At 39.7% G+C, this 18,955-nt stretch overlaps 1 protein-coding gene across 1 annotated transcript in view; it reads left to right on the top strand.

The window, feature by feature from the left end:
• The window catches only part of RELN (reelin), a 461,988-nt gene that overhangs the window by 55,021 nt on the left and 388,012 nt on the right, over window positions 1–18,955 (top strand). The window contains exon 2 of the mRNA XM_046670156.1: window positions 14,234–14,344. Within this exon, the coding sequence (XP_046526112.1) occupies window positions 14,234–14,344 (111 nt within the window). The remainder of the gene's footprint in view (window positions 1–14,233; window positions 14,345–18,955) is intronic.

Raw genomic sequence — 18,955 nt, 5'->3', positions numbered from 1 at the left:
AATAAACTCTTTGATTTTAGCACAGTTGCTTATAATTAGTTAAGTGTATTGAAATGAACATACAGAATCATCAAATGAGAAAACTTTTGAAAAACCCTTTAAAAAAAATTGTAGTATTTTTACAGCTACATTCAGTTTAACTATGTCTATTAAGAGTTCTATCAATTATCAGTTATTAATGTTGATTTAGTTTGTCGACGAAAATAATCCATAACCAATCTATAAATGAAAATTTGGGAGAGTTTATTCTGAGCTGAAATCTGAGGACCATGGCCCAGGGCCTTTCTTCCCAAGGGAAGAAAGGGCACCAAAGAACTGGGGTACACAGAGTGGTTATATACCCCCAAACAAGATGTTTCACATGTGATTGAAATGTCTGTTTTACAATAGTCACGAGACTGCTCTGTCAGCACAGCGATTGATGGAAACAGCAGGTAGGTCTGCTGTCTTGCTGAATATAGCAGGGTGGCAGATCTGCTGTCTGGAGCTGGGTGGTCACAGGTGAGCACAGCAGTCAGTTCCTAGCCTGAGGAAAGATGCTTATCCCTAAGGAAATGCCAATGTGGGGGGAAGTTGCACCTTTATCTCAAGGGCCTTTGTTCTTGCCATAGGAAATGTCTAAGCAGATATACAATGTGTGCTCAATGGCCACAGTCAGGCCCTTTTGGAAAAAACAAAGTCAGGCCGAATTAGGTGTATACCAAATGGCTTCTTCATATACTCCAATATATCCTATTGCTTGCCATTTCTATTTTGTCAAGTTTACAAACATAACTGTCATATAATGTATAGAGACATATGACATAAACATGATTACCAGCAATGCCACCCTGGCATGTTCTTGAACAAGTACAAGTTGTTGCAAATATGAAAATATTTTGAAAATTTGTGATGATATATTATCAAACCAAACTCAAATACCAAAGTGTATATTTATGTTTTGAAGAACTCCAGGCACTGTTAGGAGTCACTCTGTGATTTGTTATATGAGTTCAAATTTTCTTTAGTTAGCTCAGTCAAAACCACATTTTGGGGTCTGGCCCCGCGGCTGAGTGGTTAAGTTCGAGCACTCCGCTTCAGTGGCCCAGGGTTCACCAATTCAGATCCTGGGTGCGGACCTACGCACAGCTCATCGAGCCACACTGTGGTGGCATCCCGTGTAGAAGAACTATAATGACCTACAACTGGGATACACAACTATGCACTGGGGCTTTGGGGAGGAAGAAGAAAGGGGGGGAAGATTGGCAACAGACGTTAGCTCAGGGCCCAATCTTCCTCACCGAAAAAAACCCAGGAGTTGTGTATGGAATTAAATGTTAAAAAAAAAAGAAAAAACATTTTGGAGGAATTGGGGGCACTTCGTGTTAAAAAGAAAAAATCCAAGGCAGTGTTATAAAAACAATTATAGGCCTTATCAATTGTGTAAAGGCTTTAAACATCTGATTATATTGAAAAAAATTACACATGTATTTATTTCTCTGGGCATGTGTGCATTTTATTGTAACGTATTTACCTGTATGTGTGCTTATGAGAATTCCTAGGCTTATTCTCAGCCTAGAATAGCTTAATTAATGTGTTGAAGAAAAGAAAATTCTTAGAACTTCTTTGAGAAGGTTGGGGGTAATGAATCGCCCCACATGCTTTCTTTTAAGGCTAATCTTTGCTTAAATTTTAAAAAGTTATGATGAGTTATAGACAAGGTAGTCTTTCCTTGAAAAAAGAAAGAACAAAAGGATAAAAATTGCTGAAAACCTGAAGACCACATTCCTATTCACATCACTTTAATAATTTATCAAGTGCAGGGCCAACAATATGAAAATTTCATGTCTGAGTATCATCAGCCTCATATAAAATAACACGTGAAAAATAAGGTCAGCGATAAGTCACAAATACTGGTAACTCTTGACTACAGTTCTTTAAATTATAATAATTGTGTCTTTTAGAGAAAAATATTTGTCGTTCTAGAAACTAAACAATTCTATCATTTGTAGGAAATTTTTAAAAATTCAAAAATACATTATGAAAGCCAAGAATAGATGATAGAAAGAAAATCATTACTGCTTTAACTGCAGTTGGGACTAAAAGTAGGGTAGCGCATTGTAAAATTATGTTTTTCATTCTTACATTCAAGTTCGCTAGTTAAGGAATTTGTGTTTGGCATAGACGGGACAATCTTAAAGAGGTTTAAAAGTATTGTTTGGATCTCATCTCAGGTGCTTAAACTGACATAGGTCTCCAAGTCTTGGGAAAGGATTTTGCTTGAATAAAATATGTGAGATTTTGCCCCAAAGGTTAGTGTGTTCAGAAGTGCTGAGTCTGTGTGTGTGAGACCTGGGGAAGAAAGACGAGAGAAGGGCATTTTGGCATTGTGGAGGGCTGGAGCAAGAGGAAGATTTGCTTCACGTTCACCAAACGCTGTCGTTTAAACTTACCTCCAAAGGGCTTCATTTTAAAATAAATTCACAAACACGTTTGACTGCATCCGTTTTTATCTCCTAAGAAGACGACTTTCAAGGAGGGAAAAATCTCAGTAGCTCTCCTTTTATTACTGGTGGTGCCGGAAGATAACATTTAGAGACTACATGTGGTTCATTTGAATCTCTGAAACTGTAATAAATGTATCATAATGGGCTTCCACAGAGATGCTGGACCCCTCGTCAGCCAGCAAAGAGCCTGTTTACAGACCCTAGAAAGTGTTTCAATGCATCATTAAATTTTGCATGTAATGGATCTCCTGTACCTGTTACAATTCCCAGCTCATCCTTGGGCTTTTCCCTCCTTTCAGGTGGAGATAAAGGTGGGAGGGTGTTTGCCAGGGCATTGTCCCCCTGCTTTCAGAGGCAGGCTGACCCAGGGCTCTGTGACCTTGTTATGTTGATCTTCAGCATAGTCCTCCATCAGACCATGTTTAGTCCTCCCTAGAGGCCATTCTTTCTGCCTCCTTTGTCCCCCCAAGGAACAGTACCAATCTGTATAAAATGAAAAAGAGGGGTAATAATGACAACAATAAAGGGCTGTGATAATGATTGGTGCAGCAGACGGGTTAAATGCATTCTCCAGAGCAGCCTGCTGGGCGGACTCCCAGGAGGTACGCCCGTGTGCCTGGGGCTTGGAGACCTCCAGGGGAAGGTCAAGGCCCTGCCGCCCTCTGAGGACTTCCGGGAGCTGGAGGCTGCTGTGTTGAATGCAGTCCTTCAGGATGGCGAGCCCGGCTTCCAGGCTTCTGTCTCTTAGAGCCTCATTTTACTGCCACTCAACGCACGGGGCTTAACTCACCCCTACTTGGTTTCAGCTTTCTCGTGGGTAGAAGGGCATAATAATAAGACTGTTTCATAGGGGTATTGAAAGGATTAAAGAAGTTAATGCCTACGAAGACAACAGTACTTGGCATATAGTGCTCAAATATTGTTTAGCTCTTGTTGAGATGATTATGATCGCGGAGGTGTCTGTTAAATCGGAGGGTAAAGAGCTGCTAGAGATGATCTAGGTCCGCCATCTAAGAAAGACTTGGGGAAGCAGGAAGGGCGAGTGTGGTTCATTTAGCATGCTTCTGCAGACCGACAGGATGCCAAGCCAGGTGCACAGCCATATCTTCCTCCTCGTGCCCCGTTCGGGTAGTTGTTGGAATAAAGAGGTAGGGCACTGGTGATCTCTTTACTCTCACTGGAGTAGGGACTGGAGTCCATTGTTCCTGGTCTAATTATTTAAGATCTCTGTGTTCAGATTCATGTCCTCCCTCAGTGAATCTTGACCTACCGTCGTTTCTTTTACGTATTTACTGGAATATTTTTTTCTCGGCTGCTGTTGGTTTGGGGATGCTATTATTGAAATGCCTGCCTTTATATTTGAAAACCAGAGGAAACCATGCCATAATGGAATTAATGTGTGTAATGAGAAGTAGCTCAGGGATCAAGTTCTTAGAGAGGTTTTAAATGTAAATTTTAATGTATCTTTTCGATGGTCTCTGTTTGGTGTCCAGAGCTAGTGGCACTTGAACTGAAGAAGAGCCAGTAGTTGAACACACCACGGTGATGAAATTTTGCAGGAAATAAACTCAGTTATTTCATTCTCAGAGTAATATGTTTATTCCTCAGGCTATTTCATCTCTTCTGTATTCAAAAGGCAAACGAGTTTCTGTTCAAAAGGCAAAATGCAGCAATGTTTTTTCTTAATATCGACAATATTCGTCCTGCCGGTGTTTTTCATTCTTGAAATATATAAAAATAAGAAATGGAAATTCTTTGCAATTGGTGCATCATCACGAATACTTAATTTCGACATTTTTTGCAGCTTGCTGTCCTCTGATGTTTGTCATCTTGAAAAAGATGGAAAGATCATTTCATATATAATATGTTTCTTTTCTGCACATATTAAAGATCTTTTATATAAAGTAGTAATGGGATATGCTTGAAGTGATCAAAATTTAGTGGACCATAGAGCATTTGTAGGCCAGAAGCTTTAGGGTGAAATGCAAACAACATTAAATGTCTAAATTTATTTTCTTCCAGACTTTCATCTTACAGTGATTTTCTGCAAGAATGGTGTTAGGGTCTTGTTGGGAGCAGTTAATAGAGGCTATAATAGATAATAACTGACTCTGTAATTAGTCATTTCCAGACAGAGGTACACTTTGAGCCTCTGATAAGAATTGAATTGTGTCGCTACATCATGTTTTCATTCTGCTGTCACAACCCAGCAATCCATATTCATAGCCTCGTGGTGCTGAGCTCATTGCCAAGTGAACACAGATGTGGGAGAGAGATGTACAACCTCCTCGGCCTTTTGAGCCCTGCTTATTTTTTGTTTGAGGAAATGGCAGAGTAACTTCAGAGTAGGATAAGGGTATAAAGTATCTTAGGGACAAAATCATCAGAAGATTAATTTGTTATGTATATAAAATATGTATATATATATTCACACACAAAGTATGTATATGTGAAAGAAACACTATTATAGTTAAATGTAAAATTCAACCAAAATTTCCTCAGACGTTTCCAATTCTTAAGTACCATAATAAAATACATTAATTTTCATTTTTGTTTCCTTTCAGGAGAAAGCTTCATTTTCATATACCTCTAAGAATAACACTGGTCCTTTTTCTTCTGTAGAAGAGGTGTTAGATTTTACAATTTTAGTTACATTGGCTACACTATACTCTCAGTTATATTTTATTATTTTTTTTATGTTATCTTGTGGCAAATATTTCTGTAGGGTTGAATTCAACAAATTTCAATTGAGCTCCTCCTCTGAGCCAAGCTCTGCAGAAGGTGGAGTGTAATCAAGTGTTCCACGGTTTCTGAGAGCCATGGGGCCACAGAGTGGGGAGAGGTGACATTGCCCAGGAGGTCAGAGAGGACTGCACGAGAGAGATGGCGTTTGAGCCTGTGCCTGAAGAATGGGTAGCATTTTAACAAAAGGAAACGGGAAATTATGTTAGGTGAGGGCGCCCTTTAAAGAAAGGCAAGGAGACAGAGAAATAAAGAACGTGCTCTAGTTTTAACTGGATCAAAAGATGTTTTCCACTAAAATGGGGAAATTTGACTGGAAAGATTGCTTATGGTCACAACCTGAAGGTCTGTGAAACCACGTTGAAGGCAGGATTTTAATCCACACACGACAGGAAGCTAGAGATGTTTGTTCAACACAGAATGATGTGCCCTGATTAGCCGTGTTTGCTTTCTGATTAGAGGCAATCATACACATGCTTTATTTCTCCCTAAAATGTGCTGATAAGTTCGAAATTCTACTTGCAATCCGTAATATTGATATTGCTTTTTTCCTCTGTAGGTAAAGTAGCTAGTTCTCTGTATAAGATTCAAATGCAAAAGTAGAAAAAGATAGAAAAATTGACTCTAAGGAGAAAAATAAGTCCCCCAGGCAAGGATTTTATAAATTTACCATGAAAATTTGTAAAACCATGAAGTCAGTCAGTCATATGGCAAACTGGATTACGTAGATGTTTACCTATTTAAAGTCATTAAATTATTGTTTGATGATTGTACATAAATCTTTGGTATCTGAAATGGATAACTGGTGGGTTCTATCCTATGGTGGTAATATTTTAAAATTTATGTAAAGTAGCTAGAATTGGTAGGATGTCAGATAGAGTTTATAAACATTTTGCTAATAGGGAACTAGTTCTAAGTATCTCTTTTTGCTTTTCTGGTTAATAAGACCCAAATCAAAGTGCTAACACAGTTCTTGGCTCATAGAAGGTCATATATATGTACGTTCTTAAAAGAAACATATAACATATATATATGTTATCTTAAAAACGTATAACATATATATATGTTCTTAAAAGTCTGAATGTATTATGTACTTTCTAGCGCATTTTATTGTTTGAGTTAGTTTGCTTATCCTAAGTGCATTTGTAATAAGTGTATTTATAATCAACTTCTCTGTTTCCCTCAACTTTTTAATATGAAATGTTCTGAAACAAAAGTTAAAAGACTAGCACAACAAATGCCTGTATACCCCCCACCTAGATTCAGCAATTATTCATATTTTATAATAAATTTTTTAAAAAGTGAATTGACGCTTGTTAAATATTATTTGTTCCCCATCTTAACATTAGTCACAGCCCTTGGCTGATAGTCTGGGAAAGCGAATGAAGGGTTTGCCTATTAACTGGGCCAGTTACACACCAGTCGGGTACAGGGAGTCCTAACAGTTGTTTACCTGAAAGGTAGTTTAAATATAAAAATTTGGTGCAATTTTCCTCTATCCTAATGTACCCAAATTTATGTCTTTTAACTTCTCTTTACGTAAAGGTAGTTTCATAAAATATTTTTAAAGGAAACATTTTTAAATGACGTTAGCTTTGGAGCATTCTAAAGTATGGAGTTTGGGGCTCGAACATTCTGAATCAGAGCATCAGAAACTTACAAAAATATCTGTAGTGGGAATTAGGATTGTGTATTTTACAACTGCAAATGAGTGGATCTGTATCTACACACATATACACACAGTCCTATGATTCGTGTATAGTTTGTTTAAAATAGTAGACAAAAAATATCTTTATATTTAGTTAATCAGCTTCATCAATGGGCCAAATAATACGGTAACCATGAAAGTTGTAAGTTTTCCTTCTAGTTCGTATACATATTAAGATAATTTTACATTCAGAAATGTGAGCTTCGATTTTTTTCTATCATGAGCCCTATTAGTACTGTGTATAGTATGCTTTTCCTTGCGTTTATCATAGATCACTCCTCTGCTTTCAGGATTATTCCGGTTGCCTGGCTGGCAGGAGTTTGTGGATATGAGGGATGAGCTAAGACTAGAAAAGGTAAAATAGTGCCTGAAGGGTGAGTCCCAGTGGAATTAGAGGAGAGAGAGTCAAGTCAGGGCACATGAAAAGGGGCAGAGCCAGCATGTGCTGGGGGTAGATGGAGCCTGACAGGAAGGAACGTGGAGGAGACCAGAGGGTAAGGTGATGGGGGAGACCCCAGATGGAAGCTGAAGCCAGCAGGGGCTGAGGATGCAGAATTACACGGATTAGGACAGCTTGCCAGGGCAGCCTCAATGCCTGAAACAATTATTTGTCTCCGGTGGGGTTAGTTTGTTTGTTTTCTCATTGTTTGAGGAAAGCCTCACAGACTAACCAGAGGCTGCAAGTGGAGATAAGTGCAAGCGTTTGATGAAAGAGAAAGAGATGGCAGAGAGAAGGGTGATCCTGACAGTTTCAAAGTCGAAGGGCCTCAGTGTGAAGTTTTCAGCGTCTCGCTCAGATTGCTCCTGTGTTCCCTACTAGTGCTCTAGTCAGTAAAAACGTGTGGGCAGGTGGCATTCTGAAGTTTCCTGCAAACTAGCAGGGAATCCAAACTGTGTTAGATGTCTTTTAAATACAGAAATGGGATCCATTACCTTCTTGAGTAAAAGGGAACCTGGAGATCAGAAAGATATGTGTCATATTTCATAAGAGTCTGGGTATCATTTGCTGTTTCTTAAAAAGAGAGACAATTACCAGTTCCCATGTGGATTATGCGTTACATCTGTTTTGAGGAGGAAAAGGGCCACTTGCTCCACAGCGTCAAGAGAGGAGCAGTTTTCCAAATGCAAGTATGATTTTTTTTCTGTAAACAATACTTTAAATTCCCTGCTCTAGCAAATAGAGAAATAGATTATAATCAATTAGTGTCTAACAGGGAACTTTTTCTTTAGATGATTTGTGTAAACACACAACATACGAGAACGTATATATACTTAAATTTCTCTGCCTTTTTCACAAATGTCTTTGGCTGGTCTCCTGCTCACTGCTTTGGTCTGTTTTGCCCTCGAAAACATTTTAAATATGTGAATAGCCAGCTTTTCTCTGTCTTCTTTTCTTTCCGTGTGGCTTTTCCAACTAGGCCTCATCTGACTTATAAAGTCTAGGATTCACAACATCCTTGTCCTCTAGGAAACAAGTTGAAGATAAGACAACCTTGCACCACTTTTCTATGAATGAGTTATTTATTAGTAAATATTTCTATAAATATTTATTGACTACCCAAAAGTATCAGGAATGGTTCCAGATACTAGAGAGAGATTCCTGAACAAAACGCTTGAGACACCTGCCTCGATGGAGTTTACCTTCTGCAGAATGAGACTGACAATAAGCATAATAGACAAGAAACGTTGTAAGTAAAGATATCAGTATAATGTGTTAGAAGGTGGTAATTACTTATAGAAAAAAAGAGGGGGAACGTAGAGCCAAGTATGGGCCCTGCAAATGTGGGGATTGTAGATGCAGGAGACAGGGAGCTCTTTGCATGTCTAAATAGTGTGGTTAAGGCAGGCCTCAATGAGAGGGTGACGTTTGAGCTAAGGCTTCAAGAGGTAAAGGAATTGGTCCTTCAGGTATCTGGAGGAAGAGAGTCCAAGGCAGAGGGAATTGCTGGTGCAAAGGCTTGGCATGTCTCAGCAAGGAGTCTAGTGTGCCTGGAATGGAGTGAGCCAGGAGGAGAGCAGGAGATGAGAACAGAGAGGGAATGGAGGCTGATCACATGGGACCTTGTAGGCCGCTGACTTTGACTTAGAGCACTGGAAAGTTGTAAGCAGAGGAGTGACACAATCCAATGTCATGACTGAGAATAGACTGTAGGGAGAGCAGGGTAGAACCAGGAAGACCAGAGTGATGTCTGGTACAGTAATCCACGGGAGAGACGATGGTAGCTCAGAACAGGGTGGTAAGTGATCACCTTCTGGATATGATCTGAAGGCAGAGCCAACAAGATTTACTGATGGACGAGAGCCACAGTCTGGGAGAAGGTGACTCCAGAGTTGACTCAGAGGTGTTTAGCCTGAGAAGCAAGAAAGATGGTGCTGCCGTCAACTGAGTTGGGGAAGTCTGCAAAAGAAGCAGGTTCGAGGGATGGGGTGGGCACTCAGTTTGGGTCATGTTGAGGTTGATATGTCTCTTGGACATCCAAATGGGGATGTTGAACATCTGCTTGATATATATCTAGAGTATTTATAAAGAAAAATATAAGGAGATCTGGGTTGGAGACAGAAATTTGGAAGTTGTCAGTTTATGGATGATTTTTAAAGCCGAGAGACTCTAGGAGTAATAAATGTTTCCCTTAGTAATTTCATTTTTTTCTAAGACACTCAATGTTTAGAAATTATTTCTCACATATTTAAACCCACCTAGCCACGAGGTTACCAGATAATAGGTATTTATATCATGACTAGGAATAGAATCATGCAGAGAGCAAAACTTGCCCAATCTCACATAGCAAATTAATAATATTGAGAATAAAATCCAGTTCTTCTTATTCCTGGGATGTTTTCACTAGACCCAGCTGCTTCAGCAGCCAGAATCTATGTGAAGAAGAGAACTGATCTGAAGCAGGCATTGTGGTGTGTGGAGGCGTTAACATCAGAATTTGCTTCATCCTCTGGGTCTAGAAAGGTGCTGGGTGGCAGATGAGAGGGGAGGTTGGGCAAGGGATGAACAGCGTGGATGGACATTTAGGGGGCACAGCAGACCTTGGCCATGCTCAGTACCCCAATGAGTCACAGGCCATGCAGGGAGCTTCCTCGGTGCACATCCCCGAGGGACTATAAATTGAATTTATCCATTGTCATGGTAGACATGGCTGGGCTCTTGTTTTGCTGGGAGGGGCATAGCTGTTTGAGACCGGAGCTGGGTAGCTGGGGCTGGTAAAGACTGAGAGCCGCTACACATGGTTCTTCTCTTTCTCAGCCCGTTCTCCAAGAGTGTTTAGCCTCTGTTTTAAATTAACACTGAGCAGACACATAAAGATATCTGTTGGAAGGGAGGGCAAATTAATAACAAGCTGGGGTTGCCATTTGTCTTGGATCCCCTGAGGTCACAGCTCAGACTTGGGATGGACTGTGGTTGGAAATAAAGTAGCGGGTGGACAGGTAGATGGAGAATCCTAACAGGCAGCAGGTCTCAGATGTGGGCAGACCACTGATTGGATATGTGCAGGCATCTGGCGAGGCACATGCCAGGAGGTCTGCACGGGGCTCCAGTTCTCAGGAAGGGAATAGCAAGGCAGGGCTTCAAGGTCTGAGAGAGGCCAGGGAAAGGGAACTAACTTTCACTGATTAGTTACTATATGCATATTAGTGTGTTAAGGAGATGGATACATTGATGGATAATAGATATATTTCTTTTCATTCTTACAGTAAATCTGATACGTATTACCACTCCCTTTTGTAAATGAGGAATCTGAGACTCACCTCAAGGTCACACACTGATCAAAGGTAGAGAGAGGTGAGACCCAAATTCAGGTTTGCCTTACTCTCACACCCATAAAACCCCTGCATTTTTCAGAATCTTAGAAATAGGAACTAGAGTAGAAGTAAAGGAATGGAGAGGAGTCAACAGGGGCTGTGTTTGTGCAGTAATACAGGATTGCTGCCATCTTACTGGACTAGAGTGAAGTGGATTGAAAGGAAATAGGTGAAGGCAGAGTTTCATGGGTCCTCAGTGACATACTGCAGGTCGTGAGGGATGACCTGAGACACAGCATGAGAGTCCAGTGGTCAGTATTGTCAACTTAACAGGAAGTAACTTAATTCTAGACCCCACTGGCTGGGGCCACAGAAACAGTGTAATCACTTTTTACCTTAGTCAAGATTGACTCACTGAACCAAAAGATGGAGTCCTCAGTAGAACCTGTTGTGGGAATCTGGGGTAATCAAAACAAGGGGTTGACGATTAGGGTGTGATTCTATAGATGAGGAAATTTAGACTCAGAGATGAAGTGGTTTTACTCAAGAACAAGTAGCAGTGGATGGGTCCCCTGTGCCCGGATCTCATCCCTTGGTCTAGCCTAGGGCTTCATCCACCATGCCTTAGGGATCACCTCCTGGCCGCCCTTGGCCCTCTTCCTCTCTAATAACAGTGATATTGACTCTTGCAGCTTTCACTTTCCTTTTCTTCAAATACTCCTCGTGCATGTGAATAACCTGGGAAAGAGGTTATTAAACAAGGGTTCACCCATGGCCACTTGGCCACTTTGGGATCTAGGGGCAGCAGAGAGAAAATGGGAGAAAAGCCAAGAAAACAGCATCAAAAATTTTTATATATCAGATGGTCCTGGACAAGATTTTTTTTTATTGAGGTCATAATAGTTTACATTATTGTGAAATTTCACTTGTACGTTATTTGTCAGTCACCATAGAAATGTACCCCATTACTCCTTATGCCCACCCCCAAACCCCTTTCCCCTCTGGTAACCACTAAACTATTCTCTTTGTCCATTTCACATGTGAGTGAAATCATACAGTGTTTGTCTTTCTCTGTCTGACTTATTTCACTTAACATAATACCCTCAAGTTCCATCTATGTTGTTGCAAATGAGATGATTTTGTGGTTTTTTATGGCTGAGTATTCCATTGTATGTATGTATACCGCATCTTCTTTCTCCGTTCATCAGTCGATAGGCACTTGGGTTGCTTCCACATTTTGGCTAATGTGAATAGTGCTGCAATGAACATAGGCGTGCATAAGTCTGTTTTAATTGTTGATTTCAAGTTCTTTGGATAAATACCCACTAGTGGGATAGCTGGGTCATATGGTATTTCTAATTTTTTGAGAAATCTCCATACTATTTTTCATAGTGGCTGCACCAGTTTGCATTCTCACCAGCAGTGTATGAGGGTTCCCTTTTCTCCACATTGTCTCCAACATTTGTTAGTTTTTGGCTAGGTGATTATAGCCATTCTAATGGGTGTAAGGTGATATCTTAGTGTAGTTTTGATTTTCATTTCCTTGATGATTAATGATGTTGAACATCTTTTCATGTACCTATTGGCCAGCTGTGTATCTTCTTCGGAAAAAATGTCTGTTCATATCCTCTGTCCATTTATTGATTGGGTTGTTTGTTTTTTTGTTGTTGAGTTGTGTGAGTTCTTTATATATTATGGAGATTAACACCTTGTTGGATATATGATTAGCAAATATTTTCTCCCATTTGGTGGGTTGTCTTTTCATTTTGTTCTTGGTTTCCTTTGCCTTGCAGAAGCTCTTTAGTCTGATGAAGTCGCACTTGTTTGTTTTTTCTTTTGTTTCCCTTGCCTGAGTAGACATGGTTTTTGAAAAGATCCTTCTAAGACTGATGTCAAAGAATGTACTGCCTGTGTTTTCTTCTAGGAGTTTTATGGTTTCAGGTCTTACCTTCAAGTCTTTGATCCATGTTGAGTCTATTTTTGTGTATGGTGTAAGAGAAAGGTCTATTTTCATTCTTTTGCATGTGGCTGTCCAGTTTTCCCAGCACCATTTATTGAAGAGGCTTTCCTTTCTCCATTGTGTGTTCTTAGCTCCTGTGTTGAAGATTAGCAGTCTGTAGATGTGTGGTTTTATTTCGGGGCTTTCAATTCTGTTCCATTGATCTGTTTGGTCTGTTTTTGTGCCAGTACCATGCTGTTTTGACTACTATAGCTTTGTAGTATATTTTGAAGTCAGGGATTATAATGCCTCCACCTTTGTTCTTTTTTCTCTGGATTTTTTTCTGGACAAGAAACTTAATTGCTCTGTATCACAAATTCCTCATTTGTAACCTGGTAATAATAATAGTACCCCCTTTATAGAGATGTTCTGATAATGAAATGATGTAATACATGTTAACTGCTTAGCTCACTGCCCAGCCAAGTGGTTTACATGCCGGTACTCAAAATGTTAGCTATTATTAAAGGATATGAAGGTGATTAACTTCAACATCCACTGCCATTTGGGGGTAGCATGATGTCAGGCTATTCTATTGACATATGTGCCTTGTTTTATGTTTTACAATATGGGTGTTTCAGACCATTCAGCTCTATTCCCTGGATTTCCTGAAGTTTGATTTAAACATTCTCATCAAAGTTAATATGATCTTGGCCATTCTTCTTACTGCCACCAAGCTGATGACAGCTTTGTACTGTGCATTACCAAAATAATGTTACGTTCTCCCGGCTGCTTCCTGAAAATGGCATCATCTTGATCTTATAAAACCAATGCAGAAGAAAGTATTATGTCAAGGAGGAAATTATGATCAATTTTTAGGGTGGTGAGCAAGAAAAAATTTTAAGAAACCAAACCTGAGTAGCATACAGATACATTTAATTTGACCCTTTTCTTCCCAAGAACATGCTGATTTTCTGGTTATGAAACCATTTGGACTCCTCTTCTAGACTTTGTTCTAAAACTTAAAACATGCAGTGGTCTTCCTTTCTTGTTCTCAAAAGGAAAAGGGCTGACTGTCTTCATGCAAATTAGTCTGCTTTTGTTGAAAAACTTCAAGGGACTCATCTATGAAATATAGACTCACAATGAGAAATACAGTGCATCTTACTGTTCTTTTTTCAGCCGATGTAAGATTGTTTCCCACAGTATAGAATATTTAAAAAAAAATGTGTTTTATCACAATGCCAAAACTCCAGCGATGCCTTTGACTGCCTTCAGGGGTGGTGGTGGTGGGGGAAGACTAACTATTCAATACTACATTATTTTCAGATGATTTTGCACATAGCTAGGGAAAGTGCAAATGAATGCAGAAAGATAGGACCAATGTACTAAATTTAGGACCGGCAATTATAGACATTGGAATTCTCAGCTTCCTTTTGCTCCTCTGTAATTTCTAATATAAAGAAAATACTAACTAGCGATAGTATAAAAATAATTAGTTAATAATGAGTAAAGATTGTTTTGACGATGTGTGACACTTTGGAAATGTGTCTCCTTATTCTGACTGTATTAATTGAGGCTTCTTTTCTTGCCTCCTCTGTGTTTCAGTGACAATTTCAACAAGCACCTTCTTTGACGGCCTGCTGGTGACAGGACTGTACACGTCCACAAGCGTTCAGGCTTCACAGAGCATTGGAGGGTCCAATGCTTTCGGATTTGGTAAGTCATCCTGACACAGGAAAACGATAGTTATAGGTCTTGTTTATTTATTTTTTTATTTTTAAAGATTGGCGCCTGAGCTAACAACTGTTGCCAATCTTCTTCCTTTTTTTTTTTTTTTCTTTTTCTCCCCAAAGCCACCTGGTACATTGCATATTTTTAGTTGTGGGTCCTTCTAGTTGTGGCGTGTGGGACGCCACCTCAACGTAGTCTGACCAGCGGTGCCATGTCTGTGCCCAGGATCCGAACCTGTGAAACCCTGGGCTGCCAAAGCTGGGCGTGCAAACTTAACCACTTGGCCACGGGGCCTGCCCCCAGGTCTTATTTTTTGAGATGTCTGTTTTAAAAGTATTAGATATTCATTATTTCAGAGAAAATAATCTGCAGTGCTTTTTGTGTGTTTGCTTGGAGTTGGGTGGATTGAAATAAGTTGTGTGAATGTGCAGCCGACCGTGAGCTTGGCATGACCATCTTTCTATCCGTCTCTCCGTCTACTGCCACTGTTACTCTTGGTCTTGTGGGGTTCAAGTAAATTTCTGTGTTCTGTCGTTTAGGTCGCTGGGATTAGAATTCACTCTGATGCCCATGTAATTATTCAGTAACCTGTTTTTGTAAACAGTTTTTTAAATTCTAGGGTAGGTGAAAAGTGTCATGTTAAGTTTGGCAAGTAAGCATTGTACAAAGTGGAAGATAGTAATAATTTTTGAAATGATTGAAGTCTGTGAATATTCATAAAACAATGCAATTTAATATTTAAAACACTTACATGGAGTCTTTGTCCTTAAAATCAGAGACTTTTGGCAGGTTACTTATGTGGAGAGGCAGAAGGCTACATGATGGTCGCTGATCCTAGAGGATGCTGAATTTGGCAATCTCTCGTTTGCCTATAATGCAGTAAACATGCCAAGCTGTAATTAAGTAGACCCTTTTTGGCGTCAAAAATGCAAATTTAATATATCGGTTTAGGGTAAGACATGAAATCACTGATCTTACTTTCAAATGGGAAAACCGCACAGGACTTCCTCCACTGACATGAGGAAGATAGAATTGTGTTATGAAAGGTAGCCATGTGTTTTATTTTTTTCTGGGATATTTATTAAATAAATAATTTTACCTAATTTTGATATATGTAGGGGCGCCTCCGCTGTGTCAGGTCCCAGCAGTCACTCTGCAGAGGGGACTCACTGATGTCAGAGCAATGATGCTCGTGCTCCATTGTCACCCTCCTGGCCAGATGAGGTCCACAGCCTCAGGGCTTAAAGGAACCTGGGAGTCATTTAATCATCATGTTAAATTATTTGACATTGAGAATTTGCCCTAATTTTTAAAAATCCCAGTTAAGCTTTTATAATCTGTTGGTGACTACTTTTAAAGTCTAATCCTCAAGAAAAAAAATTCCTCTTAGGTCTAAAAATTCCACATTTTAGTTCCACCCTTTTTGTGCTCTGCAGAGGTGAAAGATCTGCTTATAATCCTATATATGTACAAAAAAATATATGTGGCAAACTACCTGCTATATTACAACAGACCCATAAGTAGTGTTGCCAGATTTAATGAGTAAAAATTTACAAGACATCCGGTTAAACTTGAATTTTAGATAAACAGCTTTTTTTAGTATAAGAGGGCCATATTTGGAATAAGACATCCTGGGTTAAAGCTGAGCCTAATTCATTCAAGACCTCTGGCGTGGGGCTCGGGCATTGGTCATTTTTAAAGCCCCCAGGTGATTCTCGTGTGTATCCAGGGCTGAGAACCACTGTCCTCGCTCAGTCCAGCGTCCAGGAGCATCAGCATCACTGGGAACTGGTAGATACAGAGCTCCATGCCTTACTCTAGACCTCGAGAATCAGGTACTCTGGGGATGGGACCCACTGATCGCTTTTTAGTAAGCACTCCCCGTGCTTTGATGTACATCTGTTAAGTGGGAGAGACAGGCATTATTTAAATGACCAAATAAATATGTCGTAGCAAATCTTCCTAGGGGCTAGCTAGGATAAGGACCGAGTGCTGGCAACGGGTATGACAGAGAAACTAGATCTGGTCTGGAGTAAAATGGGATGTGGTTGGGAAGGGCTTTCCTGAGGAAGTGGTCTTGAGCTGAGTTGTGAGGGATGAGTAGGAATTAGTTAGCTAAAGGTCCGTGGAAGGTGGGGGCGCAGCATACCTGCAAGAGGGATGGGAAGAAGCTGGGTATTTTCTAGGAATTGAAGGAAGTCCTGGGAGTGGCCAGACTGGATTCAAGAGGGAAAGTGATAAGGCTGGATGGGAGACCAGAGCCAGACCGTTCAGGATCTCGGGAAGGGGAAGCCATTGAGGGTTTTAGGCTGAGGAGTGACTGGAACAGCTTTTCATTTTAAAAAGATCACGCTGGGGCCAGCATGGAGAACAAAGTGTAGCATCCAGGAGCAGATGTAGAAAAACTATTCTGTGCTTAAAGGTTCTGATGTGACAGGGCATGCAAGGAGTCCGGCTGCAGGCTGACCTTGGCAACAAGAAGGAGATGTGTGGAGGGGAAGAGTTTGGGCTGTGGGATCATCCATGCTTGCAGGTCCGGTCCCCAGCCTTCATTGGTCATGTGCTCCAGCCAAGTTGCTTGACCTCTCTAGGCTTTATTTCCTCGTCTCTGAAATGGTGATGATGATGGCACCTGCTCCACAAGATATTGAGTGGTCGGGATGGGGGTTCAAGGAGGTGATTTATGTAAAGCCCCTAGCTCATAGAAAGCACTCGATAAAGCTAGATATTCCCAAATTGTGAATCTTGATAACTGACACAGCTGCTTTCCTTGGTCCAGGACTGGTATATTTTTCCCTTGGTGGGGGAGGGGGGGGGCAAAAAATAGTTCTCAGGTAGAATGAATGTGGAGTTTCTACAAACCCGGATGATTTGAGAAGACTTGGCCAAGTGAAGTAACCCTCATTTGCCAAGATGGAGGCTTTAAATGAGAAAAATCATTAGCTATCATTCACAAGTATGTTGAAACACATTTTCGAAGAACATATGAAATGCATGTATCATATTGCCTCAGAGTTTAGCTAGTAAGCCAAACAAAAAGCTAAGAATGAAATTGTTAGAAATTATTTAAGACATCCAGGCCTCAAGACATTTTCTTTGGTGACTTTGAAGCTATAAAAAGGCAGTTTCACTTAAATTAGAGTGTATTTTGATTAGCTTAAATTACACTTAGTCTTTCCATCACCATCAACCCTGTATCATTGTGTCGATGGTCTGGAGAGACTTCTGAATGTGAAGCCCATTGATGATAGTTTGACTTCCACAGCAAAATGCTCAGGTCTGCCACTGGTCACTTGGCATTTTTATAGGACGTGATTTTATATAGAGGGATAGGTAAGTGAGACCTTTTTTAAGTTCCAGTAATAGCCAAATAATTTTATGTGTGTTTATGTGATAGTGGTAAATTACCTTAAAAACAAAATTTAATAATATACCTGAATATTGTTAAACAAAGTTAATCTTCATAAATAATGTTTTTGAATAGAAAACAGGAGATAAAATGTCTTTTTAGATAAAAGGTCACTTTTGGAAACAAACACATATTAATTTTTTGGTGTTTGATTTAAATTTAGCATATTCTTTACAATTTAAGAACACAATGAAAAAGATTTGAGTAGGGTGCAGGTGAGAAAGTAGAGGAAACTCGTACTGAAGGTAAAATGTAGAAGAATTGATGCTTTTTGGTAGTTTAGTAGTTATAGGAGGATCAGGCTGAAATACTGTCGCATTCTTTGATCTAGAACAAAAGAGTTATTAAATTCATAGTCTCTCATTAGGCTCTGACTTAATTGATGGAATGTTAAGCAAACTTGATTTGTTTGGCATTTCCCCAACAGATTGTAGGATTAGTGTGTCATATGTGTAACTAGCTACGATAAGTAAGGCAAAGTACAACATATCGTTGAATCTAAAAAGGTACTTCTGAAAGTTTTTTCCACTTATGGTCAATTTTAATTGTGCTAATTACACTAAGGTTATAGCCACTCTCCCTTGAATGTAAAATGTGTGTATGACCAGCCAAAATAAGGCCGTAATTATTCTTAAGATACTGTTGCATAAATGTAATTCCACTAACAGGACCGCAGCCTTTTATGCAAAATCAGAATTCTTTAAAATGCATGCCTCACTGACCAAAAATAGAGAAATGCCTAATAACCAGAACACATTAAAACAATAGCTGTGCAGAGATGGCTGTATGGCAGCAATGCATGATTTGAAACACCTCATTTTGCTTGTCAGTATAAGAAAACATGCTGCCCTAGGAAAGCGTAATGTTTAATTATGGCCATCTCTTTGTGCATCCCAGAAAAAAGATGCTTCCCTCTTGTCTTTGGCATTGAATTCTAGCTCAATCATGTAAATCTTCAAGGCTCATTGTGGTCGCTCAATGAAGGGCTATTTGAATATCCTTTCATGCAAAATTGTTCCTTTTCCAGAGGCTGAAATGCATTTTATTCAATATTTAGTATTCTGGCTCTAAAAGCATTTTACTCAATTTTTTTGTATTCTGGCTCTAAAACCCTGAGAGTCGAGTTTGCAGGTCTGATGAGTAGCAGCCACACTTCAAATTGTTAGGCCTTGCATAAATTAAACTTT

Source organism: Equus quagga, chromosome 8 (genome assembly GCF_021613505.1).
Source record: "Equus quagga isolate Etosha38 chromosome 8, UCLA_HA_Equagga_1.0, whole genome shotgun sequence".
Taxonomy (NCBI): domain Eukaryota; kingdom Metazoa; phylum Chordata; class Mammalia; order Perissodactyla; family Equidae; genus Equus; species Equus quagga.
This window is presented reverse-complemented; position numbering and strand designations above follow the sequence as displayed.